The 15,609-nt window shown below is 43.5% G+C and overlaps 1 protein-coding gene across 3 annotated transcripts in view; it reads right to left on the reverse strand.

Moving 5' to 3' along the window:
- LAMA3 (laminin subunit alpha 3) overlaps positions 1 to 15,609 on the reverse strand; it is a 253,384-nt gene that overhangs the window by 222,889 nt on the left and 14,886 nt on the right. For all 3 annotated transcript variants that reach the window (XM_042239547.2, XM_060405224.1, XM_042239548.2), the window contains exon 2: positions 7,207 to 7,359. In XM_042239547.2, the coding sequence (XP_042095481.1) occupies positions 7,207 to 7,359 (153 nt within the window). The remainder of the gene's footprint in view (positions 1 to 7,206; positions 7,360 to 15,609) is intronic.

Consider the following 15,609-nt stretch of genomic DNA (forward strand, 5'->3'; position numbering starts at 1 on the left):
AACCCTGAATCATCCTTGCCTCATTCTACATTCATTCAACAAATATTTATTGAGCATCTACTATGTGCTGAACACTATGCAATATTTTGGGAGCAGAACATTTGTAGTGAACACAGAAAGACATCATCCCCAGCTTCCTGAAGCTTATAGGCTAGAGGGTTCCTAAGGAATCCAGGACACTGGGTCAAATCCAAGAGCCGTGTACTTTCTGGATTGAACTGTATTCACCCAGGGACCCAACTGAGTCAGACTCTTCATGACTCTTAGTAACCCAAGCATCCCAAGAACCAATTTAATCTCCAAAGCCCACGTGCTTATTAGGAAGCATCAGAAACTAGCCCAGGCCTTCCTCCCATCTGAGTCAGACCTGACAAAGGTTACAAAGAATGTTTTGGATTCATCCACCAAAGTTTAATAAAAGTTGAAGAAGACGGGAGCGAGGTGGGAGCTCCTAGAAGGTACCTGCAAACTAAATTCACTCTCAGATACATCTGCATCTATGCTAAATTCATGAAGAAAATAGGTAGACTAATGGGAAATTTCCCTATGACCTGTATTTTCTTCTTTAAAAGTCATAATGCTGTTTCCTTGGTTACTCTTAAGCTGAGAGCTTTAGAAACATTTTTTCTGGATTTCCTTCTTTGTTGTTATTCAGTTGTTGAGTCGTTTCTTTGTGACCACATGGACTGCAGCTCACCAGGCTTCCTTGTCCTTCACTTTCAGAGTTTGCTCAAACTCATGTCCATTGAGTCAGCCATCCAACCATCTCATCCTCTTATCTCCCTCTTCTCCTCTTGCCTACAATATTTCCCAGCATCAGGGTCCTTTTCAGTGAGTCAGCTCTTCATATCAGATGGCCAAAGTGTTGGAACTTCAGCTTCAGCATCAGTTCTTCCAGTGAATATTCAGGGTTGACTTCCTTTGGGATGACTGGTATGATCTCCTTGCGGTCCAAGGGGCTCTTAAGAGTCTTCTCCAACACCACAGTTGGGAAGCATCAATTCTTCAGTGCTTTGCCTTCTTTATGGTCCAACTCTCACATCTGTACATGACTACTGGAAAAGCCACAGCTTTGATTAATGGACCTTTGTCAGCAAATTGATGTCTCTGCTTTTTAATATGTTATCTAGGTTTGTCATAGATTTTCTTCCAAGGAGGAGGCATCTTTTAATTTCATGGCTGCAGTCTATATTTTACACAATTTGTTCATAGTGTTTGCTTATGCAGACACCCAGGAGGGTTTCCAAGCCTCCATCTAGGCCTCTTTCTTCCCTGTCTTAGTTTCAAAGTGTTAGTCACTCAGTCATGTCCAACTCTTTGTGACCCCATGGACTGTACCCTGCCAGGCTCCTCTGTCCATGGAATTCTCCAGGCAAGAACACTGGAGTGGGTTCAATCCTTTCTAAAACCAACTCAGAGACAAAGACTTGGGCACAGGTAGCTTAGTTGGGAGTTGATCTCAAGAAGCATAAATTGGGAGACAAAGGGACACAGAGGAGGGAGAAGAGCCAGTGTCTAAAGTGTTAATAGGCAGATTCCACCAAGGCCAACTGGGGCTCCATCCTGCTGCAGACACTCTGAAGAACTGTGTCCTCAGAAAGCTCCTCAGAACTGTCCCAAGAAGTGGCAGAGAAATGAGGGGATTTTCCACCACCTCCTGCATCTTCTGGATTGAGGGTTGCCCCTCAGGGCATTAAATCCTGCACTTCCTAGCTGCTCTGAACACAGGCTCAGAAAACTCCCAGGGCCTGGGAAGGGCCCTGAGGCAGGAAGCAGGGAGTCAGGGGGAGGCCCTGGAGATGGTACACGTGTGAACGGGCACAGGAGCTATCCTCCGTGCTGCCCGCTCAGAGGGAGCTGGGGGGCTGAGGGCAGGGCTGCCCTCACAGCCTTCGCCTCTAACATGGCCCAAGGACTGTCTCAGCCACTGTCCTGCTCAGCCAGCCCCCTTTCCCCAGCAACCCAGCAGAATGGGGCACAATGGCATCGCATCTCTTCGTCATACCTCTAGCCTCTGAGGCGAATAGTCATTCCTTTTGAGGTTTTTGGCTTGGGGGGTGGGAGAAGGATGTTTGCTTTGTCTTTATTTCTACTGTGTGTGTGTGTTAGTCGCTCAGTTGTGTCCGACTCTATGCGACCCTCTAGACTGTAGCCCACCAGGCTCCTCTGTCCATGGGATTCTCCAGGCAAGAATACTGGAGTGGGTAGCCATGCCCTGCTCCAGGGGATCTTCCCGACCCAGGGATCAAACCCAGGTCTCCTGCTTTTCTGGCAGACTCTTTACCATCTGAGCCACCACAGAAGCCCTTATTTCTACTACTAATAGGTTAAAGGGATTGAGGGCAGGAGGAGAAGGGGACGACAGAGGATGAGATGGCTGGATGGGATCACTGACTCGATGGACGTGAGTCTGAGTGAACTCCGGGAGTTGGTGATGGACAGGGAGGCCTGGCGTGCTGCAATTCAAGGGGTCGCAAAGAGTCAGACACTACTGAGTGACTGAACTGAACTGAACTGAACAGGTTAAAAACAGTACTCCTAGGGGCATGACAAGTTGCATAAAACCCTGAGGGATGGGAGAGGGGAGGAGGTGGGAGGGAGGGTGTCAGGATGGGGGGACACATGTACACCCATGGCTGATTCATGTGAATGTATGGCAAAAACCACTACAATATTGTAAAGTAATTAGCCTCCAATTAAAATAAATAGATTAATTTACCAAAAAAAAGCCTTACAGTTCTTCTCAAGGGGCTTTTCCGGTTGTTCCCTGGAACCTGTGGGTGGGGCCTGCTCTCCTGGGGAACCTGTCCTGTCCCCAGACTGCTTACCGGCCTCCTTCCCACCTGAGAGCCAGCCCCTCCCAAGCTCCTGGCCACCTTGACTTTGAGGGAAGCCCTGCCACACCCACGTTTTCCCCTAGACCTCACCCTGGAGGAGGAAAAGCAGAGGTGAATATAAGGAGTCTGTCTGGCAGAGTAAGATTCATTCTGATTCTGAAGGAAATCAAGGAGCACAGCTCAAGCCCATGGCTACACCTGCCTGTCTCACAGGGGGAAATGGCCAGAGGTCATGTTCCACCAGGAGTCCAGGAAGAAACAAATATATACTTTTAAAAAACTGGACATCATAATTTGCTTTCAATGTCAAAATGAACTCATTATACTTGGCCAGACAATGTGAAAGTTTCCAGTAAGTTATCCTGTTGTTACTCTATAGCCCAAAATTGATGAATTCTATAAAACTGAATGAACTTGAACAGCCCCAGAAAATGCCACTGCCTCCAGTGAATTGCAGAAACTTCTACATTTGACACTTTGTAAGGAAGGAAATTGTCCTTCAAGAGCCTTGAAGGCAATGTTTCTACTTGTCAAACTGTGTTGGCCAAAAAAATAAAAATAAAAAAACAACAACAATGAAAATCACCAAGTAGTCCAAAAGGCAACATGACAACGTAAGCTGTCAAACTGACTACAGCACAGCAAAATCAAATTCAAGCTCTCAGTGGCTGGAAAAAGAGTGCTTTGGTAATAACAAGTTCATGGCCTGTATTTTATTTCCCAACTAGGCATCAAGATTTGCACTTCCTTAAGTTAGAAAGAGAAAGACCAACACCATATGATATCACTCATAACCAAGGGAGAGGGGGTGGGGAGGAATGGATTCAGAGTTTCGGATCAGCAGATGCAAACAAGTATATGTAGGATGGGGCTTCCTTGGTGGCTCCGTAGTAAAGAATCCACCTGCCAATGGAGGAGACACAAGTTTGATCCTTGGTGCGGGAAGAGCCCACATGCCGTGAGACCACCAAGCCCTTGTGCCACAACTATTGAACCTGTGCTCCAGAGCCCAGGAGCTGCGATTACTGAAGTCGCCGCGCTCTAGAGCCTGTGCTCTGCAGCAAGAGAAGCCACAGCAAGGAGAAGCCCATGGACCACAACGAGAGTAGCCCCTGCTCACTGTAGCTACAGAAAAGCCCGCATAGCAATGGAGACCCAGCACAGACGATAATAATTAAACAAATAATTTAAAAGATTTTTACAAATCTTTTACAAAAAAATTTTTTTTTAATCTTTTTTAAAAAAGTATGTATAGGATGGATAAACAACAAGGTCCTACTGTATAGCACAGGGAACTATATTTAATATCCTGTGGTAAAGCATAATGGAAAAGAATATTTTTAAAAGAATGTATATATGTATAACTGAATCACTTTGCTATATAGCAGTAATTAATATTGTAAATCAACTATACTTGAATTTAAAAATAAATTTTAAAAAATTTAAAAAATCAAGATTTGCATTTCCTAAATCTAAAGTCCATAGGTCACGATTCAATTATGAAATCTATCCTCTCAGTGACACTTTCATGGTTAATTTCAGCAAAAAGGAAAAAATATAGATCCTATGGACGGGGTGTAAGATGTGAACCCTACGAGATAAAACATGCTTACTACGTGTTGCTCCAACACAAGAGGGAAGAAACATGCTCAGTCTGACATGATGTATATTGCTTTTCCTGTCTCTAGACTTTTCTAGAGTATTTTCTACAGGATCATCACAGTCCTTTCCAGAGGAGCAGAAGTTAGGAGTCAGTCTATTTTAATAATGTGTTTATTGGCACTGGCTTTATTTTATTAAAGGAAAACTTACTTTAAAACCACTGGCCTGAAGAGGTTTAAAAATGAAGCAGTCAACTCATTCAAACCTCACAGCAATTCTACGAAGTGAGCACTAGTATCATTTCACTGTATAAATGTGAAAACTGAAGCAGAGAGCAGTTAAATTTGTTGCTCAGGGTCACCCAGTAAGTAAGCAGCATACCAGAGCATGAACTAGGGTGGGTTGACCCCAGGACCCACACTCTCAGCCACCTGTAGAGCAGCCTCCCAGCTAGGAAGGAGGTGGGTGGGCATCGTCTACATGAAAATGTTGGCCATGGCTCATGTCTGTCAGCAACCTGAAAATTACTAAATTATCTCTATGTTGGTGTTTTATTAATTCATCTGTCTTAATTAGGGATTTTTCAATACATCAAAAGGGTACTTTTAAAAGGTAGGTTTAAAAAAAAGCCTTCAGGGGAAAAGAGCAAATCCAGAAGGCACTGGTATGTTCAGTAAACATCATTTAATAGGTTCAAATTCCCAACTAACTACAGAAATCCTCAGTTTAAAAAGTGGTATGATAGGCAAATCCTAGTCATTACATGCAAAATCTCTACTGAATTAGTGCTAGAAGGATAAGACTAAATCGTGGTTGAAACTGGGGTTATGGAGTCTTTCAAACCATGCCAGATCTCCCTGAATTATCTCTGATGCAAATTGATGATGGAAAATATTTTCAGGAGAGGCCTGATTTAACAAAACTTTTGGGCAAAAGAAATGGAGAACCCTTCTATCATGAAACTGAATATAATACACTCACTGGAAGAAATCTCAGTAACAATCAATTTCTAGTCTGTGGGATGCAGTTCCTTTTTAGGTCTTTATTGAGTCTGTTACAACATTGCTTCTGTTTTATGATTTGGTTTTTTGGTTTTCTGGCATCAAGGTGTGTGAGATCTTGGCTCCCTGACCAGGGATCAAACCTGTACTCACTCCTTGCACTGGAAGACAAATTCTACTTGTGCTTAACAAATTACTGCAAACTCAGTGGCTTAAAACAACACCATTTATTATCTCGCAGTTCTTTACATCAGGGATCTGGGCATGGTGGGACCAGGTTTTCTGTCAAGGCTCCCATCAAGGTGTCCACTAAATGCCTGAAAAGGTTTACTTAAAGTTTGCACATGTTGTTAGCACAATCTAGATCCTTATGGTTGCAGGACAGGTTCCCGCTTTTCTTGCTGGTTGTTGGCTGGGACCTCTCTCCATTTCTAGAACCAGCTCTTAGATCTCTGCCATATGGCCATCACCACAAGAAGCTTTCCCTTTGAGATCAGCAGGTAAACTTATCATGTTTCAAACCTCTTCCTTGGGATAGGGCCAGTCCTTTTAAGAGCTCCCCTAATTAGAAGAGGTCCCCAGGATAGTGTTCCTTTTGAGCAACTGACTTGGGATCTTTAATGCACCTGCAAAATCCCTTCATCTCTTGTCATATGATATCATTTTATCATGGAAGTGACATCCATCATATTTATAGAGCTGTCCACACTCAAAGAAGAGGGGCATGAAACATCCTAGGACCATCTTAGCCTCTCACAGGAGGACAGGTCTTAATCAGATTTCCTCATGGACCAGATGGCCAAACAGCATGTAAGAATTAAAGATATTAAAATTTAAAAAATAAAAAACTTTAAAAAAAAAAAACTATGGTAGACACTGCTCACAGAGTCAAGATTTCCAGGAAAGAGAATGCTATAAAGATATCTTTGCCATACCCATGTTCATAGCATTATTCACAATAGAGGTGAGAGCATAAAGCATAAAGGTGAAAGCAACCCAAGCGGCCAGTGGTGGATGAATAAATAACCAAAATGTGGTATCCGTACAATGGAATATTATTCAGCCTCTAAAAGAAAAGAAATTTTGACACATGCTGCAACACGGATGAACCCTGAAGACATTCTGCTAAGCAAAATACACCAATCACAAAAGGACAAATACGGTGTGATTCCACTTATATGAGGTTCCGAGGGCAGTCAAACTCACAGAGACAGAAAGTAGGATGGACAGTCAGTGTTTAATGAGTACAGAGTACCAGTTTTCCAAAATTAAAAAGTGTTGAATATTGATTTCACAACACCGTGAACTGATTTAACACTACTGAACTGTACACTTAGAAATGGCTAAGATGCTAAATTTCACATTATGTGTACTTTACCACAGTCAAAAACAATAATAAAAAATACCCTTGTTGATACTACTTACAATTATTGTTTTAGCTCATTTAATAGGCAGGTATGGGTGTTTGCACTGTGACAGGCACTGTGCTGGGTGTTGAGGGATGCAAATATTAAAGTCAAGGGCTTCATAGTATTAGTAAACTGAAACTGAAGCTTGTTTTTAAAATAATCATTATTTCAGAAATAATCACAGGAATATTTGTATACAAGGATAGATATATGGCTGATTCACCTTGCTATATAGCAGAAACTAACACAACACTGTAAATAAACTATATGCCAATAAAAATTAATTGCAAAACGCAATAACCACAGAAACAATGATTCGAGCTAATTTTCCCCATTCCAGAGGAAAGCACAACTCACTTGCCCCAGGTCCAGGGTGACGTTGACTTTGTTGTACTGCATGCCTGATGAAAGGGGAGGGCTTTGCCACCAACGCTCTGATCCATCAATTGCGTTGGTGACAGGGTGTGCTTTCCTGGGGTCCTCAGAATTGCAGTAGTCACAGAACTGCCCCTGGGGGGAAAAAAAAGTTCTTCCTTAATTTTCAAGTAATTTCTTATCAATTTAGTCAAAGAGGTAATCAAAACAAAGATGCTTTATACAGCTTAGACATGTCAACTGTTGAAGTTCATCATCATATTTTCAGAAGGCAGTAGTAAGGCTTTCTCTGGTTAAACCGTATCACCTGCTTAGACCTCTGTTTATCGTGTTTCTAGGATACACATCATATTTATCTTCCATCCATTACAGCTACGTTTTTCTTGTCCTGCGTGACACTAAGAAGAGCCTGCTGTGCTTGGGCTGCAATGATGTTCTCCTTCAGCAAATCCATGTCAACTCTTCACATCCTCCTCTGTAAGGCGCGTGTCAGGCCCTGGGATACAAAGAGAAGCCCTGCTCACAGCCCCAGTGGAGGTGATAAGCATATAAGTAACCACAAGGGGGTAGGTGTGGCAAGAGCATAGAGCCCAGGGCCTAAGCTGGTAGATATTCCATGAGCTCAGGAAAGGCTGCGCAAAGAGGTGGGATTTAAGCTGCCTGTGAGGATGGAGAGGACGCTGGTAAGTGCCAGTGAGCAGCCAATCGGGAAGGTGTTCCAGGCAGAGGAACCAGCACCAGCAAAGACACGGAGACCAGCTGGCCCATTTAAACAAGAGGACATGGAAGGCAACACTTGAAAGGTAAGTGGCAGAGATGTGGCTAGACTGTGGGAGTTGGCAGTTCATTTAGTAGGTAAATGGGAACTCATTTTTATCTGGAGTGGTTATTCATTTAATATTATCATCTCTACTGAATTCTGATTCTATTGATATCACCTCATCTTCTTACTGAATTACTCTTTTTTAGTAAGCGGATTCTCTTGATTCTATCTTGTTTTGTTTCTGAAATGAATAATTTTAGTGCCCTTATAGCTCAGATGGTAAAGAATCCACCAGCAATGCAGAAGACCTAGGTTTGATCTCTGGGTCAGGAAGATCCCCTGGAGACGGAAATGGCAACCCACTCCAGTATTCTTGCCTAGAGAATCCCATGGACAGAGGAGCCTGGAGGGCTACAGTCCATGGGGTCCCAAAGAGGAGGACACGACCAAGCAACTAAGCATGCACCACCTAATAAGCTGATCATAGGCCTTTATATATTGAGTTTATTTCAATTTGTTCAAAGCCTATGCTTACTCAGTAGTGGACTTCACATACTGAAATGCTTTGCTCCTCAATTAAATGATCTTAGAGCATAACCACTACATAAGAGGAGGTGTTGTTGTTGCTGTTGCTGTTGCTGTTGTTTAGTTACTAAGTTGTGTCCAACTCTTGAGACCTCAAGGACTGTAGCCAGCCAGGCTCCTCTGTCCTTGGGATTTCCCAGGCAAGAATGCTGGAAATAGATTGCCATTTCCTTCTCCAGGAGATCTTCCCAACCCAGGGACCAACCTGTGTCTCCTGCATCGGCAGACATATTCTTTACCGCTGAGCAACCAGGGAAGTCCACGTACAGAGAAGCAAACTGAGACTCACAGCCTCTCCAGAAATGTGCTGTGTTAAAAGGGTAGCCCTGCCCTGGATGAACATCTTGGAAATTAACTTTTCAATGTTCAAGGATAAATTTGATCCTGGGGTGAAGCCAAATGCATGACCAAATGCATTCGTCAAATGTGTTACAGAGGGTTTTTTCATATGTGATGATAAATTATGTACAACTTTATCTTTTGACCTTACATGAAGAGAATTCTGTAACCCAGAAGCAGCACTGTGGGGTTGGCAGTCCCATCAGTTCATGAGGTCAGAGGCCTTGTGACTTGCTTTTCCCCAAATCACTGCAGCCTAGCACGTCACAGAAGCCCAATAAAGGAATAAGCATCTCAGGGTTTTCCAAAAATAAATTTGAGTTCTTTCTCCAAAATGTTGTTATTAATAAAAAGCATCTGTGCTGTGCACAGCTGTATCCAACTCTCTGTGACCCCATGGACTGTAGTCTGCCAGGCTCCTCTGTCCATGAGATTCTCCAGGCAAGAATACTGGAGTGGGCTGCCATGCCCTCCTCCAAGGCATCTTCCCAGCTCAGGGAATGAACCCAAGTCTCCCGCTCTCCTTCATTCTAAGCAGATTCTTTACCCACTGAGCTATTTGGGAAGCCCCCAAAAAGTGTAATTAACAACTGTTTAAGCTAGGACATGTTAACATTTATGAGTATTTTTCCCTTCACTGATTTTTATTTTTCCCATTTTCTCCCTAGAAATCATTTTACCAGTTTAATTACTGGTAAAGGAATTAAATTATTTCTCCTTGAAGTTTATAAGGAGACATGATACAAGCAAATCTCTTCCAAGGATGTAGATGCTTACAATCTACATTTACCTCTTTTGGCCACAAGGCATGTGGGATCTTAGTTCCTCAGCCAGGGATGGAACCCACAACCCCTACATTAGAAGGCAAAGTCTTAACCACTGGACTGCCAGGGAAGTCTCGAGATGATGGTTTTTGTGTTGTTATAGAAGAACTGAGAACATAACATTAGAAATAAAAGTTTTAAATCTCTTAGTGGAAAATAAAAGGTAAATACTTTTTAGAACGTAGAGCAAGGAAAGAGTTCTTAAACAAGGTCCAGAGAGCACTGACACAAAAAAAGAGACAGATCTGACTACATTAAAATTAAGAACATTGGGTCCATCAACAGACTACTGAATAAAGAAGACGTGGTATGTATGTATGTGTATATATATATATATATACACACACAGAATATATAGTGAAATATTACTCAGCCATAAAAATGAAATAATGCCACTTGCAGCAACATGGATGGACCGAGAGATTATCATACTAAGTGAAGAAGTCAGACAGACAAATGTCATATGGTATCACTTGTATGTGAAATCTAAAACAATGATACAAATGAACTAATTTACAAAATAGAAACAGACTTACAGACATAGAAAATAAACCTAACAAAAGGGAAGAGGGAGAAGGATAAACTGGAAATTTGGGATTAACAGATACACACTACTTGTATATGAAATAGATAAGCAACAAAGACCTACTGTAGAATACAGGGAACTATATTCAATACCTTGTAATAACCTATAATGGAAAAGAATCTGAAAAAGAATATATACATATATGTATGTATGCTTGCTCCTTGGAGAAAAGCTATGACAAACCTAGACACCATATTAAAAGCAGAGATATCACCTTGCTGACAAAGATACGTACAGCCAAAGCTATGGTGTTTCCAGTAGTCATGTATGGATGTGAGAGTTGGACCATAAAGAAGGCTGAGCACTGAAGAACTGATGCTTTCGAATTGCAGTGTTGGAGAAGATTCCTAAGAGTCCCTTGGACAGCAAGGAGATCAAACCAGTCAATCCTAAAGGAAATCAGTCCTGAATATTCATTGGAAGGACTGATGCTAAAGCTCTGATACTTCAGCCACCTGATGTGATGAGCCGACTCATTGGAAAAGACCCTGATACTGGGAAAGATTGAGGGCAGGAGAAGAAGAGGGTGACAGAGGATGAGATGGTTGGATGGCATCACTGACTCAATGGACATGAATTTGAGCAAACTCTGGGAGAGGTGAAGGACAAGGAAGCCTGGCATGCTGTAGTCCATGGAGTGGCAGAGTTGGACACAACTTAGCGACTGAACAACAACGCATGTACACAGTGCAATCACTTTCCTGTACACCTGAAACATTTTAACACAATCAACTATACTTCTTTTTTTTTTCGGCCACACAGCATATTGGAATCTTAGTTGCCCAACCAGGGATTGAACTCAAGTTCCCTCAGTACACGTACAGAGTCTTAACTGCTGGACCAGCAGGGAAGTCCCATGTTTTACTATTTAAAACCCATCCATCCACATACACATTAAGGCTGATCATGCGAGGACCAATGATGAAAGCATGTCATAAACTGAGGGTTGTGAACAATCCATAATGCAATTCTGCACCTGAGGTCAAATATTCCTAAATAACCACAAATAAATAAAAGGACAAAAAGTCAGAGAAGAGGGGGACAGAGAGAGAACAAAGAGAATTCTTTACATCTTTGTGTTCAGTTATTCATCCACCCAGGCAACAAACCTGTACAGACCATCTGTGCAGAATCGGAAGCTTCTTCAGACAGAGGTGAGAATACTTAAAGATAAACAAGACAAGGGACTCTCCCTCTGAATTGTGTCAAGGCTGTTATTAGCCTAGTCCTGTGGGAAATAGCAAATAGAAGAGGCTGGAAAGGAAGGAGACAAAACTGTTCAAATAAACAACAAAGAGAGTTGAGATCCAAGACTGGAGGGTCCCAGAGGACATGCCACTGTTCACCCAGAGGCCCAAGGAGTAACCTACACATTTTTAGAGAGATGGGAAAAAATTAGTCTCTCCTAGTTGCTCACATTTTTAATCATTCTCCTTATTCAGAGACCTCTTACTAATATTGTAAAGCAATTATCCTTCAACTAAAAATGAATCAATTTTAAAAAAAAACCTTCTTACATATAAGACTGTGCAATTGCATTCACAGCCCAAACACTGTCTTGTTCTCAGAAACTAGAGGCTGATTACAGCACCACTCCCTACCACGACTTCTCTTTAATTGTTTGAACAATCATTCATTCATTCAACTTTTCCAGATCGCTTCCAATGTGTGTTGGATGCTAATAAGAGTGGGACCCTGCTCTAGAAGAAATTCAGTGGGAGAGAAGAGAAGTAACTCAAACACAAGATGTCACCAGCAGGTGCTCTGATAAAGGGAGCACTGGGCAGGGAGAGGTGTGGGTGCCAGGAGAGACACGCCACGCTTTCTCCTGCTAAATCTTCACCACACTCTCAAGTTTGCATCAAAGTCTTCAGAACTTAAGGACCCAGGGTATATGCTCAGTAGTGGGACTGCTGGGTCATATGGTAGATTTATTCCTAGTTGTTTAAGGAATGGAGACGCAGATGTAGAGCACGAATTTGTGGACACTGTGGAGGAAGGAGAAGGTGGGATGAATGGAGAAAGTGGCATTGACGTATATACACTATCGTGTGTGAAGCAGATTACTAGCGGCAACCTGCTTGTATAACACAGGGAGCCCAGCCCAGGGCTGTGACGACCTAGAGGGGTGGGGTGGGGAGAGGTGAGGGAGGCTCAAGAGAGAGGGTTCGTGTACAGTTATGGCTGATTCACACTGTTGTACAGCAGAAACCAGCACAACATTGTAAGGCAATATTCCTCCAATTAAAAAATAAATTTTTATAAAACCCTTAAAGACACAGAAATGATGGCTCACAGAGGTGAAGGGGCTCGAACCACACAGCTAGGACCTGCAAAAACCAGGACCTGTGTGTGAATCTGGCTCAGAACGCCATCCATCCTGGCCTGCCGGCCCTAGAAGCTGCATCAGAGAGCCCCGTCTTGGATTTGGATGGAGCGTGAGGCCAAGCTGGAATCACAATTATGTGATTTTCAACACACCTGCCCACAAGCAGCTGTGTGGGAAGAGCCCCAGCTGAGGAGAACGCCCCGTCTGACAGTCTCAGCTGCCCGCACGCAGGTGGCACAAAAAACAAAGCAAGATCTAACCACAGGCATCCATCAACGGCCCCGGCCCGGTACACGATCACCACGTTCCCACTGCCATGAACGCCCCTCCGAGGCTCCTGAAGTTACATGCCTTCAAGGCACGGTCTCAAGTGACCAGACCCCAGTCAGCTGCTGCCCTGATGTGGAGAACATTCTGGAGTGCACCCCTTCCAAACCTGGGGTTGCTCCTTCACCAAACCTTGTTCAGAACATTCTCCTTTCTGAAAGGCAGAAAGCACATGGGCAGGTTACCTACAAGTAAAGACAAGTGTCTTGTCAATTTCCTGAGCACCTAAACATCTTCACAGAGCGGGGTGAAAGGCAATCAGAGCACAGGAGAGCACCCAGCTCTGCTGCCCACCCAGCCACCACAGATTTCACCCACTGGGAGGGGGAGCTTTGCCTGCCAATGTGCTGGGTTCCTGCAGGAAGGGACTCAAGAGAGGAAAAAAAAAAAAAAGGGTTCTAGGTTGGTTTCAAGTATGTATTTTTTTAAGGCAAATATCTGCAGAATGTACACCAATTACTCAAAAACTATGTCCACTCAGGACAAATTCCAGAGATTATTCTTCTCTTTCAATTTGCTTGAAATAGGTGCATTTTGCCGTAGAACGACGGAGGTCCAAATTCTGCCTCCACCAGCCACAGCTTCAAAATGTTAATCAAACTGTTCAGTCTCCCTGGGGTTTCATTTTCTCTTTGTTTAAATGGGCTAACACTACCAACCTTAGGCAGTGATCACGAGGATTCATTGAGGTGCTATCCATAGTGATCATCCCACCACTAGAATCACTGGGGTGTTTCTCCCCAGTGATTAGGTCGCTTCTATATCTTGGCAATTGTCAATAATGTTGTTATAGACATTGGGGTGCAGACATCTTTCTAAGCTAGTGCTTTTGGGTCTTTTGGGTATATACCCAGGAGTGGAATTGCTGAGTCATATGGTAGTTCTAGGGCTTCCACTGTGGCTCATTGTAAAGAAGCTGCCTGCCAGTGCAGGAGGCAGAAGAGACAGACGTTTGACCCTTGGGTTGGGAAGAGCCCCTGGAGGAGGGCATGGCAGCCCACTCCAGTATTCTTGCCTGGAGAACCCCACAGACCAGGGAGCCTCGCGGGCTACAGTCCACAGGGTTGCAAAGAGTCGGACATGACTGAAGCGACAGCACGCAAGCATGCTTGGTAGCTCTACGTTTAATTTTGGGGGAGACCTCCATACTATTTCCCACAACGGCTGCACTAACTTACATTCCCACCAACAGAGCACAAGTAAAACCCAGTTTCCATAAAATCCTCTTCCTTCTACTTCCCCCTCTATTCTCTTGTTCCCTATATATAGTGCTGGCATTTTACTGGCAATAAAGGGTCACTTGGTACCTGTGGTTACAGGTAAGTGGCCTGCTTACAAACAAACCCAGGTTTCTGAGGTAGGCCAGGCCACACTTAAGCTTGTCCACATAACGCCCCAAACCCAAAGCACTTCCTCTTTAGAGCTTCATCCCAAAGCCTAGATTTATGAAAGCAGGTCTGCTCTGATAATTTGTTCATCCAGCCAACAACTACTGAGCTGCTAAGGGCCAGTTAGTGTCTTCAGGAGAGAGTCTGACGTTGACCTGATTCAGTCCGCCAACCAAGCATTTCCCTCTCGATTCCACTTCAGTTATTAATGTCCTTATGAAATAATCACACTCTTTACTGCTTTATTTTCTCATTGTCCCAATGCCCTCAACTCTTTTGTTCCCTCTTTTAAAATTTTATCAGCCACCTAAATTCCTTGTGTAAAATCTTTGCCGCCACAGTCTTTCGTGCACACAAACCTTCAGTCATATTTAGTCTCTGCAGAGCCAATCCCAGAACACAGTAAACTGGGCCTCTCATTTCACAGCCCCACTTCATCCCTTCCCTGACGCTGCCTCCAGAACCCTGACCAGTGAAGGACTCCTCCAGAACACTGACTCCATGTGATAAGGGATCCAGGGCCCCCAAACTTCCACCACCCCACCTGTGTTAAGCAATCCTTACTTTATGCCCCACTGAAATTGTTCTTCACATTTAAGGATTACTCTCCATGTGGGTGATCCCTAAATATTTGTTCAACTGAGAGCTCTCCTTATTCTGTTTAGGGACTAATTTTGACAGATTGCAAAGTCTCAAAAGCAGAGACCCTAGAACTACCTGAGAGCCCTACCCAATGCCTGCATCCTCCACCCTTCCACACACAGATAACTCACACACTGGTCAACAAACACTGCTGACTGACCGAGAGGCTGGTTATCTGGTTGAAAGCTGAAGTTACTGCCTGGGATTGAGTATTTGTGCCCCGCCCCGCCAATTCATGTAAAGACATAACCCACTAGAAGATGTTATCAGGATGAAGGCTTCAAGTACACAAGTGGGATTAGTGCCCTTAAAGAAGAGGCCCGGAGGAAATCCTTCATCCCTCCCACCTTGTGAGGACAGCGATAAAATAGCCAGAAGCAGACGTGGGTCCTCACAAAACACTGAATCTGCCCACACTTGACCTTGGATCTCAGCCTCCAGAACTGTGAGGAACAAATTTCTGGTTTTTAGAAGCTATCCAAACTATTTTTTTTGTTACAGCAGCCCCAAATGACTAACACAAGCTGTCATAGAGAATACCGCACACTGGCTTAGAGCAACAGAAAGTTGTCGTCTCATGGCTCTGGAGGCTGCAAGTCTGA

Source organism: Ovis aries, chromosome 23 (genome assembly GCF_016772045.2).
Source record: "Ovis aries strain OAR_USU_Benz2616 breed Rambouillet chromosome 23, ARS-UI_Ramb_v3.0, whole genome shotgun sequence".
Lineage (NCBI taxonomy): Eukaryota > Metazoa > Chordata > Mammalia > Artiodactyla > Bovidae > Ovis > Ovis aries.